Source organism: Hyla sarda, chromosome 5 (genome assembly GCF_029499605.1).
Source record: "Hyla sarda isolate aHylSar1 chromosome 5, aHylSar1.hap1, whole genome shotgun sequence".
NCBI lineage: Eukaryota > Metazoa > Chordata > Amphibia > Anura > Hylidae > Hyla > Hyla sarda.
This window is the reverse complement of record NC_079193.1, coordinates 36,925,154-36,938,517: the sequence shown is the minus strand read 5'-3', so window position 1 is coordinate 36,938,517 and position 13,364 is coordinate 36,925,154. Positions and strand designations below refer to the sequence as shown.

Below are 13,364 nucleotides of genomic sequence, written 5' to 3'. Positions count from 1 at the left end.
ATCATGCTGGGACAGTCCGGGCATGCTGGGAGTTGTAGTATTGCAACAGATGTAGGTACACTGGTGGGGAAACACTGAATTAATCTGTTACCTAACTCAGTGTTCCCCACCAGTGGGCCTCCAGCTGTGGCAAAACTTTAACCCCTAGCATGCACGGTTTTTCAGTGCATGCTGGGAGTTGTAGTTTTGCAACCCCCCAAAAAAAAGTACAGGGTACATTTACATGGGCGGGGATTTACAGTGAGTTTCCCGCTTTTAGGTTTGAGCTGCGGCAAATTTTCTGCTGCAGCTCAAACTCCAAGCGCGAAACTTGGTGTGAACCAGACTGTGTGATTGTACCCTAAAAATACTACACTATACAAAATAAAAAGTAAAACACTACATATATGCACCCTTACACAGTTAGCCCCCCACCCCACCCCCTTCCCCAATAAAAATGGAAAACTTCTTGTACAGCACGATTTCCAAAACGGAGCCTCCAGCTGTTGCAAAATAACTCCCAGTATTGCCGGACAGCCAATGACTGTCCAGGCATGCTTGGAGTTTTGCAACAGCTGGAGGCACCCTGTTTGGGAAACATTGCCATACCCGACATGTGGACGTAAAGTGCTCTGCGAGCGCACAGCAGGGCTCAGGAGTGAGAACGCACCATGTACATTTGAGGCCTAAATTGATGATTTTCACAGGGGTGGCTGATAGTTACAGCTGTTCTGACATAAATGCAAAAAAAAAAAACACCCACATATGACCCTATTTTTTAAACTACACCCCTCACGGAACATAACAAGGGGGGTATAGTGAGCCTTAACACCCCACAGGTGTTTGACAAATATTTGTTAAAGTTGGACGTGAAATTACTAGAGCTACACTTGTCAATTGAGTTATATTCTGTTAGACATGACTACAATGCTACAAGCCTTTTCGTCTCGGTTGATTATGCTTGTACTTATAAAACTTGTAAAACTTCAATAAAAAATTACAGTTGATAAAAAAAAAAAAAGTTGAACGTGAAAATGAAAAATTTGATTTTTTTCACTAAAATGCTGGTGTTACCCCAAATTTTTCTTTTTCACAAGGAATAATAGTAAAAATGCCCCCAAAATTTGTTGCATAATTTCTTCTGAGTAAGGAAATACCCCATATGTGGATGTAAAGTGCTCTGCGGGTGCAAAAGGGAAGGGAAGGAGCAAAATTTGGTTATTGGAGAGAGAATTTGGCTGGAATTGAAGGCCATGTGCGCTTACAAACCCCCCATGGTGCGAGATCAGTGGACAGTGGTCCATGAAAATGAAAAATGTTATTTTTCATTTGCACAGCCCACTGTTCCAAAGATCTGTCAAACGCCAGTGGGGTTTAAATGCTCACTGCACCCCTTGTTAAATTCCGAGAGGTGTGTAGTTTCCGAAATAAGGTCACATGTGGGGGGATTCCCCTGTTCTGGTAGCACGGGGGCACAGGCTTCTATTCCAACCAAATTTTCTCCCCAAAAGCCCAATGGCGCTCTTTCGCTCTTTCTCTTCTGAGCCCTGTAATAGGCCTGCAGAGCTCTTTACATCCACATATAGGGTATTTCCATACTCAGAAGAAATTGGGTAAAAAAATTGGGGGGTATTTTCTCCTATTAGACCTTGTAAAAATGAAAAATTTGGGGTAACACCAGCATTTTAGTGAAAAAATAACATTTTTCATTTTCACGTCCACCTGTGGGGTGTTAAGGCTCCTTGCACTTGTTCCCCCTTGTACATATGTTTCACCAATTGTTGTATTATAAAATTTGTAAAGAGGTGTTATAATTTTAAGAAGGTTGTCATGTGATTGAGGCTCCCCTTGTTGCGTTCCTTGAGGAGTGTAGTTTGCCAAATAGTGTGCCATGCGTTTTTTTTTTTGTTTTTTTTTGTTTTTTTTTGCTGTTCTGTCACCAAGTGGGCTTTCTAAATGTGACCCCCAAAAACCATTTCAGCAAAATTTGCTCTCCAAAAGCCCAATGTCGCTCCTTCCCTTCTGAGCCCTCTAGTGCACTCATCCACATATGAGGTATTTCCTTGCTCGAGAGAAATGGGGTTACACATTTTAGGGGGCTTTTTTTTACCTATTACCCCTTGTGAAAATTTTAAAAATTTGGGGTAACAGCAGCATTTTAGTTGAAAAAATCTTTTTTTTATTTTCACGTCCCACTTTAACAAAAGTTTGCTTTCCAAAATCCCATTGTCGCTCCTTTCCTTCTGAGCCCTGTACTGCGCTCGCAGAGCACTTTACATTCACATATGAGGTATTTCTTTACGCAAGAGAAATTAGGTTACACATTTTGGTGGATTTTTCTCCTTTTACCCCTTGTAAAAATGAAAAAAAAATGTGTCTACAAGAACATGTTAGGCCCCTTTCACACTGCCAATATGCTCCGGCAAATTCGGCCGTCAAACTCCCTTTTTTTTTTTTTTTTGCATTTTGCCAGAGCATACCGGCAAATAACAGGTCCTGATGGACCCCATTGTATTCAATAGCAGCCGTTATTTTTGGAGAGAAAAAGAAGGTGCAAGCACTATTTTTTTCTCCGGCTTTTCTCGATCCTAAGATAACAGGCTTCACACTGCCGGCTGTCTAACGTAGCCTTAGTGTAAAAAAATGAAGATCTTAAATTTTCTCCTTCACCTTGCTGCTATTCCTGTGAAACACCTAAGGGGTTAAACTTTCTGAATGACATTTTGAATACTTTGAGGGGGTGCAGTTTTTATAATTGGGTCCATTATGGGGTATTTCGAACATAAAGACCCTCAAATTCACTTCAAAACTGAACTGGTCCCTAAAATAGTCTGATTTTGAATTTTTCATGAAAAATTGGAAAATCCTGCTACACTTTGAAGCCCTCTAATATCTTCAAAAAGTAAAAACATGTCAACTTTATGATGCAATCATAAAGTAGACCTATTGCATATGTGAATTGATATATAATTTATTTGGCATGTCCATTTTCCTTACAAGCAGAGAGCTTCAAAGTTAGAAAAATGCTAAATTTTCAAATTTTTTCATGAAATTTTTCTCCAAGAAATTATGCAAGTATCGAGAAAAAATTACCACTAACATAAAGTAGAATATGTCACGAAAAAACTGTCTCAGAATCAAATTCATAAGTAAAAGCATTCCAGAGTTAGTAATGCTTAAAGTGACAGAGGTCAGATGTGCAAAAAAAAAATGGGCTGGTCTCGTGAAAGTTAAACAGATTTGTAAATTACTTCTATTAAAAAATCTTAATCCTTCCAATAATTATCAGCTGCTGAAGTTTAGTTGTTCTTTTCTGTCTGGCAACAGTGCTCTCTGCTGACATCTCTGCTTGTCTAGGGAACTGCACAGAGTAGAAGAGGTTTGCTATGGGGCTTTGCTTCTACTCTCGACAGTTCCCGAGACAGGTGTCATCAGAGAGCACTTAGACAGAAAAGAACAACTCAACTTCAGTAGCTCATAAGTACTGAAAGGATTAAGATTTTTTTAATAGAAGTAATTTACAAAGCTGTTTAACTTTCTGGAGCCAGGTGATATATAAAAAAAAAATTTTTTTTTCCTGGAATACCCTTTTAGGGTGCGTTCCCACCTGGGGTATACGCACAGTATTTCAGGCTGCACAAAATTTACGGCAGCAGCGCGAAATAAGCTGCGTATTCCTTGCTCACTGTACACACAGGGCTTTCCGGCAGCAGCCCTATGTGTGTAGTGAGTTTTGGAGGATGGGCCGTGTGCCGGCGTGACTGTGACGCGTGGCTTCGCCTTCAAAACTCACTGCACACATGGGGCTGCCGCCGGAAAGCCCTGTGTGTATGGTGAGCAAAGAATAGGCAGCGTATTTCCCGCTGCTGCTGTAAATTTTGCGCAGCGTGAAATACACTGCATATACACCAGGTGGGAATGCACCCTAAGGGTGCGTTCACACGCTATTTGTTTTTGCGGGTTTTCCGCTGCGTATTTAAATGGGGGCGGGCTCTTCTCGGCTGTCCGCAGCAGATTTTCCACGGAGGAATTTACGCTGCGGAAAATCAGCCGCAAGGCCCATTGAAGTCAGTAGGGACTGTGGCGGATTTTCTGCAGCGTAAATTCCGCCGTGGAAAATCTGCTACAGACAGCCGAGAAGAGCCCGCCCACTTTCAAATACGCAGCGGAAAACCCGCAAGAACAAATAGCGTGTGAACGCACCCTTAAGGTAAAAATTAGCTTCGTCCCCAAGGGGTTAAAATTTGGAGGTTTTTTTTCCCCCCCAATTCTTCAATAGAAATCCTTAAAGGGGTTATCCAGGAAAAAACTTTTTTTTATATATATATATCAACTGGCTCCAGAAAGCTAAAAAGATTTGTAAATTGCTTCTATAAAAAATCTTAATCCTTTCAGTACTTATGAGCTTCTGAAGTTAAGGTTGTTCTTTTCCGAGTGCTCTCTGAGGACACGTGTCTCGGGAACCGCCCAGTTTAGAAGAGGTTTGCTATGGGGATTTGCTTCTAAACTGGGCGGTTCCCGAGACACGTGTCCTCAGAGAGCACTCGGAAAAGAACAACCTTAACTTCAGAAGCTCATAAGTACTGAAAGGATTAAGATTTTTTAATAGAAGTAATTTACAAATCTGTTACTTTCTGGATCCAGTTGATATATAAATTAAAGTTTTTTCCTGGATAACCTCTTTAAGTCACTATTTGGGGTGGGGATGAGAGCCACAAAACTGCATCTTAAAGTGCAAAATGATGGGACAGTTTTTTTAAAGTGCCGATCAGTTAAAAAACTGCAGAAAATAGGTTTTGTGGAAACGTATCCGTAGTGTTGCGATTGTCTGTGTCCATGTCTGACATTACACATAATGATGCAAAACTGCACTTTGTTGGCCGGGGGAAGTGAAGAGTTAAAGTATAAACTGTTTCTTATCAACTTGGAGTGTTTGCCATGTGTAGTGTATCCAAGGCAGATGCTCCACTTAGAGGACCTGCCACTAGTATCCCAGACTATGATGTTATGTAGGGATTGTAATTTATGTTTTTGTAACATTAAAGGTTTTTTCTATAACCACATTTTATGCCATAAAATGCACATCAAAGGGGTCTATAACCTGGTTCCCCACCGATTCTGAGGTATTGCCTCTTCATAAAATAACACACTATAAAAGCATAAATTACAATGGTACTAGTAAAAGAGCTGTTGTGCTACAAGATGTCACATACTTTTGACTCCTTCAATTTACTCCTTAATGGTCTATTCACACCTACAGTATTCTACACAGATTTGATGCGCAGGATTTTCTGCTGCAGATTTCAATGTAAACTGAATAACAGAACACAGCTTGAAATCCTGCGCATCAAATCTGCGCAGAATACTGTAGGTGTGAATAGACCCTAAGGATACGTTCACACGTATGCAGATTTGATGCACAGGATTTTCTGCGCAGGATCCTGTACGTGTAAATGTACCCTAAGGGGGTACTCCAGAGGAAATTTTTTTTTTATTAGTTGGTACCAGAAAGTCATACAGATTTTGAAGTTACTCCTATTTAAAAATCTGAACCCTTCTGTATTCTCCAGAGGAAGTTGTGTAGTTCCTTCCAGTTTGAGTACAGTGCTCTCTGCTGCCACCTCGGTCTGTGTCAGAAACTGTCCAGAGCAGGAGAGGTTTACTTTCGGGATTTGCTCCTGCTATGAACTGTTCCTGATACGGACAAGAACTCAAGTTGTCCAGGCATGCTGGGAGCTGTAGTTTGGCCGCATCTGGAGGCACCCTGATTGGGTAACACTGCCACAGAGGGACTTGAAAGACAAGTTTCATGCCCGGCAGTACTGAAAAGTTTTAGATCGCGTGGGGGGTGGGGTGCATTGGGGGTCCGAGCGCTGTGGCCCCCCACGATTGTACGGAGCCCCGGCTCTCCCACAGAGTGGCACGTCACGACCCCCACGCATTTGTCTCTATGGGAGAGCTGTCCGGCTATGGGAGAGTTTTTCTGTACTGTTGGGCATGAGATTTCTTCTTTAACAGTCACGGTCTATCACTTAAATCTGGCACTGGAGATCATTGTAACGCAAAGTATCTAGTGGTAAACAAAATCACAGCCTACCGTGTATAGTGGTGAATAGAGATGAGCGCACTAACAGTAATTTCGATTCGTCACAAACTTCTCGGCTCGGCAGTTGATGACTTTTCCAGCGTAAATGAGTTCAGCCTTCAGGTGCTCCGGTGGGCTGGAAAAGGTGGATACATTCCTAGGAAAGAGTATCCACGTTTTCCAGCCCACCGGAGCACCTGAAAGCTGAACTCATTTATGCAGGAAAAGACATCAACTGCCGAGCCGAGAAGTTCGGGACGAATCGAATTTACTGTAAGTTCGCTCATCTCTAGTGGTGAATGGCAGCTTGACATTGAAGTAGTTTAAGTACATTTTTTTATTTGTTTTATCTTTACAGAGGAGAAGAAGCCAAAAGTGAAAAAGCCAAAATCTGAATTTCCTGTCTATTCAGCTACCGACTCTAATTTTGGTGCTTACATCCCGTCATATGATCATGGCGTCAGCATTGAGGACATAGAAGAGCAAATGGACGATTGGTTGGAAAATCGTAATAAAACACAGAAAAAGAAGGTAAAAGAAACTTATTAAAATATGTAGAAGTGTGAATGATCTAAATGTTTAGGGCTTTATATTTGTCAATCATTACTTGACACATAAAACATATAAAGGGTAGCAAAACTTTAAAAAAACTGTTCTGTCTTGAAAAAAATACTTGCAATCTCCAATAAGTAACAAATCTATAGCATATTTTCTAAGAGCTCTTCGTTGTGCTATTTTTCCTGGAAATTTGTCATTTAAATAAACTAAAAAACTAAATGTTTCTGACTTTCCTTGTCAGTGTGGTACAGATTGCTCTGATTGGTTAATGTCAGATTCACCCCATCATAAAAGGGAATTGCAGTGTCCAGTTGTCCATCTATTCATATATTTGGAAAAACAGGAACAATGCACTGCAGAGTTCTAAGAAAAGATGCTCCAGAATTGTCATTTCATGGGTAATGTTGTATGTAGCCTTGCACTGATCAATAGAAGCAATCCAGTGATTGCTTATAATAGTATTAAAAAGTGTTTAAATGGGCACTGTCAGATGCAAAAACTTTATATATATATATATATATATATATATATATATATATATATATATATATATATATATAAAAATATTTTTTTGCTGTGGCTTTTGTGATAAAATGAAGGGTGTCATTACAAAGTACACTCTGTCCCCCGTAAAACAAGGCCTGTAAGCTTTATGGCTTTTAATAGGAGATGGGGAAAGAAATTAAATTAGGCTTTAACTCCTTAAGGACAAAGCCAATTTAACTTTTTGCGTTTTCGTTTTCTCCTCCTCGCCTTCTAAAAATCATAACTTTCATATTTCCATCCACAGACCCATGTGAGGGCTTGTTTTTGCATGACCAATTGTGCTTTGTAATGACATCACTTATTTTACCATAAAATGTAAGGCAAACACCAAAAAATTGTGTTTTAAGGAAATTGAAAGGAAAATTTTTATTTACCGTATATACTCGAATATAAGCCGAGTTTTTCAGCACGATTTTTCGTGCTGAAAACACCCCCCTCGGCTTATACTCGAGTGAACTCTCCGCCCTCAGTGGTCTTCAACCTGCGGACCTCCAGATGTTTCAAAACTACAACTCCCAGCAAGCCCGGGCAGACATCGGCTGTCCGGGCTTGCTGGGAGTTGTAGTTTTGAAACCTTTGGAGGTCCGCAGGTTGAAGACCACTGCGGCCTTCGACATCACTCAGACCCCCCACCCCCTTTAGTTTTGTACTCACCTCCGCTCGGCGGGACGTTAGGGTGCGCTGGTCCGGTGCTGCAGGACTGTCCGGGCTGCCATCTTCACCGGGGGGCCTCTTCTCTGCGCTTCGGGCCCGGCCCCGGAATAGTCACGTTGCCTTGACGACGACGCACAGGGACGTTCATTAGCAACGTCCCTCTGCATCGTCGTCAAGGCAACGCCTCTATTCCCGGGCTCGAAGCATGGAGAAGAGGCCCCCCGGTGAAGATGGACAGCCCGGAACGACTATCCCACCGGATAGTCCTGCAGCACCGGACCAGTGCACCCTAACGTCCCGCCGAGCGGAGGGGAGTACAAAACTAAAGGGGGTGGGGGGTCTGGATGATGTTGAAGGCCGCAGTGGTCTTCAACCTGCGGACCTCCAGATGTTTCAAAACTACAACTCCCAGCACGTCCGGACAGCCGATGGCTGCCCGGGCTTGCTGGAAGTTGTAGTTGTGAAACATTTGGAGGTCCGCAGGCTGAAGACCACTGTATCAGACATTGACAAGTGGTGATGATGAAGGGGGGGGGGGGCTGATGACATGTGGTGATGATGACAAGGGGATGATGAAGGGGGTGTGTGGGATGATGACAGGGAGATGATGAAGGGGGGTGGGATGACAGGGGGATGATGAAGGGGGGGGTGTGGGATGATGACAGGGGGATGATGAGGGGGGGGGGATGATGACAAGGGGATGATGAGGGGGGGGGGATGATGACATGTGGTGATGATGACAAGGGGATGATGAAGGGGGGGTGTGGGATGATGACAGGGAGATGATGAAGGGGGGTGGGATGACAGGGGGATGATGAAGGGGGGGGTGTGGGATGATGACAGGGGGATGATGAGGGGGGGGGGTGGGATGATGACAAGGGGATGATGAAGGGGGGGTGTGGGATGATGACAGGCGGTGATGATGATGAGGGTGTTAATGACGGGGGTCTGGATGATAACAGGGGGGATGATGTATTTCCCACCCTAGGCTTATACTCGAGTCAATTTCCTGGGATTTTGGGGTGAAATTAGGGGCCTCGGCTTATATTCGGGTCGGCTTATACTCAAGTATATACGGTATCAAATTTTGGAGCGTTCAGTTTTCACGCTCTACACTTGGTAAAAATGGTATGGTATGGTAAAAAGGACATTTTTTTCTTTATTTTGTGGGTCAATACGATTAAAATGATGCCCATGATTACATTTTTTTATTGTTATTGTACCACTTACTGTACCACCACAAAATAAGTATAAAATTGCCCTATTTTTACCCCCTATGACCTTTTTAAATTTTCCGTATACGGGGCTGTATGAGGGTTCATTTTTTGCGCCTTGTTCTGGTACCATATTTGGTATATGGGACAATTTGATTGCATTAAAAAAAAATTTTTTTGCAATTTCATGTGACCAAAACATCGCATTTTTGTAAATTTTTTATTTTTATTTTTTTTACGTTTACGCTGTTCACAGTATGGAATCATTTACATTATATTTTGATAGTTCGGACATTTACAAACGCGGCAATACCAGATATGTTTATTAATTTATTTTATGCTTTTTGGAGGTAAAAAAAGAAAAAGGGGCAATTTACATTTTTATTGGGGGGGGGGGGGGGGGTAGTGGGTTTTTGTAATTGTAATTTTGTAAACTTTTTTTCCGACTTTTTTTTATATTTGTAGCAATCATTTGATTGCTACTACTGTTCACTACTCATAGCACTGATCAATAGTCAGCTCCTCCCGGCAGGATACACCCGCCTTCAGGCTCTGAGCTAGTCAGATTAAGCTTAGTGTCTGAAGGAGGTGGACGTGGTCTGGATTGCTCCAGACCAGGTCTTCTGATTTTTTTTTGTTGTTTTCCTAGTTAGGGACATGTTAGTTTTTTATTCCTTTTCTTTTCTGTTTTCAGATGGGGACTCAGGGACTGCGGTTCCCCGTTTCCCCATTGCGAGTAAGGGGGCACAGACATTGCGTATATGCGCTGTTAACCCCCCCTCGCCAACTGTCAGCGCTTGGGTTGGTACCTCATGGGTCCAGGTCGCCCTATTTCCCTGCTCGCCTCGCTCGCACATAGCAGCCAGATGTGATGCAGGTAACTAAAGCTGACTGAAGACTTCACTGAAGACTCCATTAGGTAAGTTCTTCTGACTGAGGTAAGTACTTTCCCCATAGGTACTGACTCACAACCTCTGGAGACCCCCTGTTTTGGCCCACCTTCAGGTTTTGGGCTGGCTTACAGGGGCTGCACTTTATTTTGGGGGAGCAGTGGCACCCGAAATGACATCTTATATGGGGCACTTCACGTGTGTGTGTGTTTGGTGCGACTACGTCCACAGCGCCTTATTCCCGGCACTTCACTTATGTGTGTGTGTACTTGGTGTTACTTCGTTTACAGCGCCTTATATGCGGCTGTCAGCCGCGGCACGCACTCAGCGCCGGCTTACTTTCACTTTGCCAGCAGCGCCTTATACGCGGCTGACATGAGCCGGCTTACTTTCTTTTCTCCGGCAGTCTCTGCCGGCGCTTGGCCGCACGCTCTATTCCCCCGAGCGCACAAGCGGCCGACAGGTGCGCTCGGGACAAGGAGCGGGCGCCATGACAGTTCTCTTCAGCTGGTCTGTAGCTCCACCCACTGGGCTGGGAGCGATCAGAGACGCGAAGCAGCCTCCAATCAGCGCCGTGGGCGCGATTTTCAGGTCAGTTACTTAGTGCCTTGCTTCAGGCACGCCCCTCTCTTCCTGTTGGCTGGCCTGTTTCACTCTCTCTAGCTGCACAGAGCTAGTTTCCTCACTGCAGCTGACAGGGGACACAGACTAGGGTGAGAAAGTTCCTATCTCCTACATTATGTCCGTACCCAGAGCTGTTCCTCCCTCTAAACAGAGACCTGGAACTTCAGTGACTTACTATCTCTGTAAGCACTGTAATACCAAGATGTCTGGCTCTGCTGAGCCCTCTTGCCCTGCCTGCTCCACTGCTCCCCCAGACCCCCTGATGCCCCTTCGGTCCCGGTGGATTCAGCCGCTCCACCAGCCTGGGTTTCTTCCCTGTCCCAGTATATGGTTGACTTGAACCAAGTCTCCTGCTCGGTGGCTGAGGCCTCCTGGGAAGTGGTGTCCGCCTTGAAAGGGTTTTCCCTGCGCAGGACCTCTGGAAGGGCCCGCTCCTCGTCTCCACATACTTCACGCTCTCACAAGCGTCCTAGGGGTGCCTCGTCTGACTCTTCCAATGAGTCTTCAGATAGATGTGAGTGTTCCCCTCGTGGGTCCCGCCCCCACGTCATCTGGACACAAACATCGCTCCTCCAGAGGACGTTCTCGGAGTCGCCGCTCTGCCACGCCAGAGCTGCGTACTCGGTCAGGGTCGCCCCCCTCCAGGACTGCCTCTACTCATTCTCATTCCCCTGGTGAACTGGTGGACGAGGCTTCCGAGCCGGCATCTGACTCAGAGGACCGCCCGGACTCAGTTGCAATGGTGAACTCTTTGGTGACAGTCCTAAGAGACACCTTTCACTTAGAGGACCCAGGATCTTCGGATGTCAATCCAGGAGTATCCTTTCATCGTGCTAAGCCAGCACCTCAAAAGTTCAGCTCTCATGCTGACTTTGATGACATTCTGGAAACCGCATGGAAACATCCAGACAAGAGGTTCCCGGGAATCAAGACAATTCGAGAATGTTATCCATTTGACAAGGTCTTTGTCACTAAGGTGGTTTCCCCTCCCTCAGTGGATCCGCCAATTTCCAGGATCTCTAAGGCGACTACACTGCCTCTGGCGTCAAGGATCCCACGACAAGAAGGTAAAATCCTTAGCGAAGTTTGCCACTGAAGCAGCTGGCTCTTCTCTTCTTCCCATCTTCGCCTCGACATGGGTGTCCAAGGGCCTGTCAGAGTGGTGCCTAAAGCTCCATCAGGATATCTTAGTGGGATACCCCCCCCCAGAGGATCGATCTGCTCTTGCTCCCCAATGCTCTAAAGCTGGGGATTTTCTGTGTGCAGCTTCCATGCAGGCAGCCCGTTGTTCTGCCTTTGCTGTGGGTCACCTAGCAGCTCCCGTCGCTCTATGTGCCTTAAAGCTTGGAATGCGGATGCCGCTTCCAAAAGGTCTCTCACTGAGCTTCCCTTTACGGGTGGCCGTCTTTTTGGCAAACGCCTTGATGAGATTATCTCCGAGGCAACGGGAGGTAAGAATTCCATGTTACCTCAAAATAAGACTCGCCCTACTTCCCAAAGGAGGGCCTTCTCCTTTCGTCATTTTGAACCTCTGGCTCCAACAAAGGGTCCGGGCAGGTGCCCTCGTGGGACAAGAAGGCTCCCTCGTTCCGGGCTCGCCCGTCTTGGAAGTCGGACTCCAACTGGTCCGGCCGTTTTGCACCCAAATCAGGCAACCGCAAGCCCACTTCTGCATGACGTGAGGCCCCCACCCACGGTTTCTTCTCGGGTGGGAGGTCGTCTCTTGCTTTTTCGAGACATTTGGACCTCTCACATTCAAGACTCTTGGGTCAGGGACGTGGTGTCCAATGGTTACTGGATCGAATTTGCATCCCTTCCGAGGGATTGCTTTTTTCGCTCCCGGGCCCCCCGGTCCCCTCCTGGCCAAACAGTTTCGAGCGGCTCTCCAGTCTCTGCTTTTCCAGGGGGTTATTGTTCCTGTTCCTCCAGGGGGAACGGTTTCGGGGTTTGTATGCAAATCTTTTTGTGGTCCCAAAGAAGGACGGTTCTGTGCGCCCAATTTTGGACCTCAAGCGTCTCAACCATCATCTTCTCATCCGCCACTTCCGAATGGACTCTCTCCGTTCGGTGGTGGCGTCCCTGGAACAAGGAGAGTTCCTTTCATCGGTGGACATCAAGGATGCCTACCTCCATGTGCCAATATTTCCGGGCCATCATCGGTACCTCCGCTTTACGGTCCCGGAAGGGCACTTTCAATTTGTAGCCCTCCCCTTCGGTCTAGCCACGGCTCCTCGGGTCTTTACAAAGGTCCTTGCGCCGGTGATGGGCCTGTTATGGTCGAGGGGAATCTCGGTGATACCCTATCTGGACGACCTTCTCATCAAGGCTCCAACCAGAGCCCAGACTCTGGAAAATCTCTACGTCACTCTCCACACTCTGACTCGCTTCGGGTGGATGGTCAACCAGGACAAGTCAGTCCTCCGTCCTACCCAGTCTCTGACCTTCCTTCTGACTTCACTTCGACAAGGCCTCTGCCCAAATTCGTCTTCCGCCGGGGGTCCGCTCCGGTCGGGGGTCCGCTCCCTTCGGACCCAGGTATCAGTCTCCATCCGCACTTGTATGGAAGTCCTGGGTTGGATGGTGGCCACTATGGAGGCCGTACCTTTTGCCCAGTTTCATTACCGCCCCCTTCAACTGGCGATTCTCTCCCGATGGAACAGGTCTCCTCTGTCCCTCAATCGTCAGATTGTTCTCCCTCGCAGGGTCCATCAGTCTCTGCTCTGGTGGCTCCGCTCCCCCCTTCTTCTCCTAGGGCGGTCGTTTCTTCCCCTTCACTGGCAGGTTGTTACAACGGATGCCAGCATGTCGGGCTGG

General features: G+C 45.8%; 1 protein-coding gene across 1 annotated transcript in view; it reads left to right on the top strand.

The window, feature by feature from the left end:
- Positions 1-13,364, top strand: part of DNAJC1 (DnaJ heat shock protein family (Hsp40) member C1) — a 141,066-nt gene that overhangs the window by 78,441 nt on the left and 49,261 nt on the right. The window contains exon 8 of the mRNA XM_056519272.1: positions 6,423-6,595. Within this exon, the coding sequence (XP_056375247.1) occupies positions 6,423-6,595 (173 nt within the window). The remainder of the gene's footprint in view (positions 1-6,422; positions 6,596-13,364) is intronic.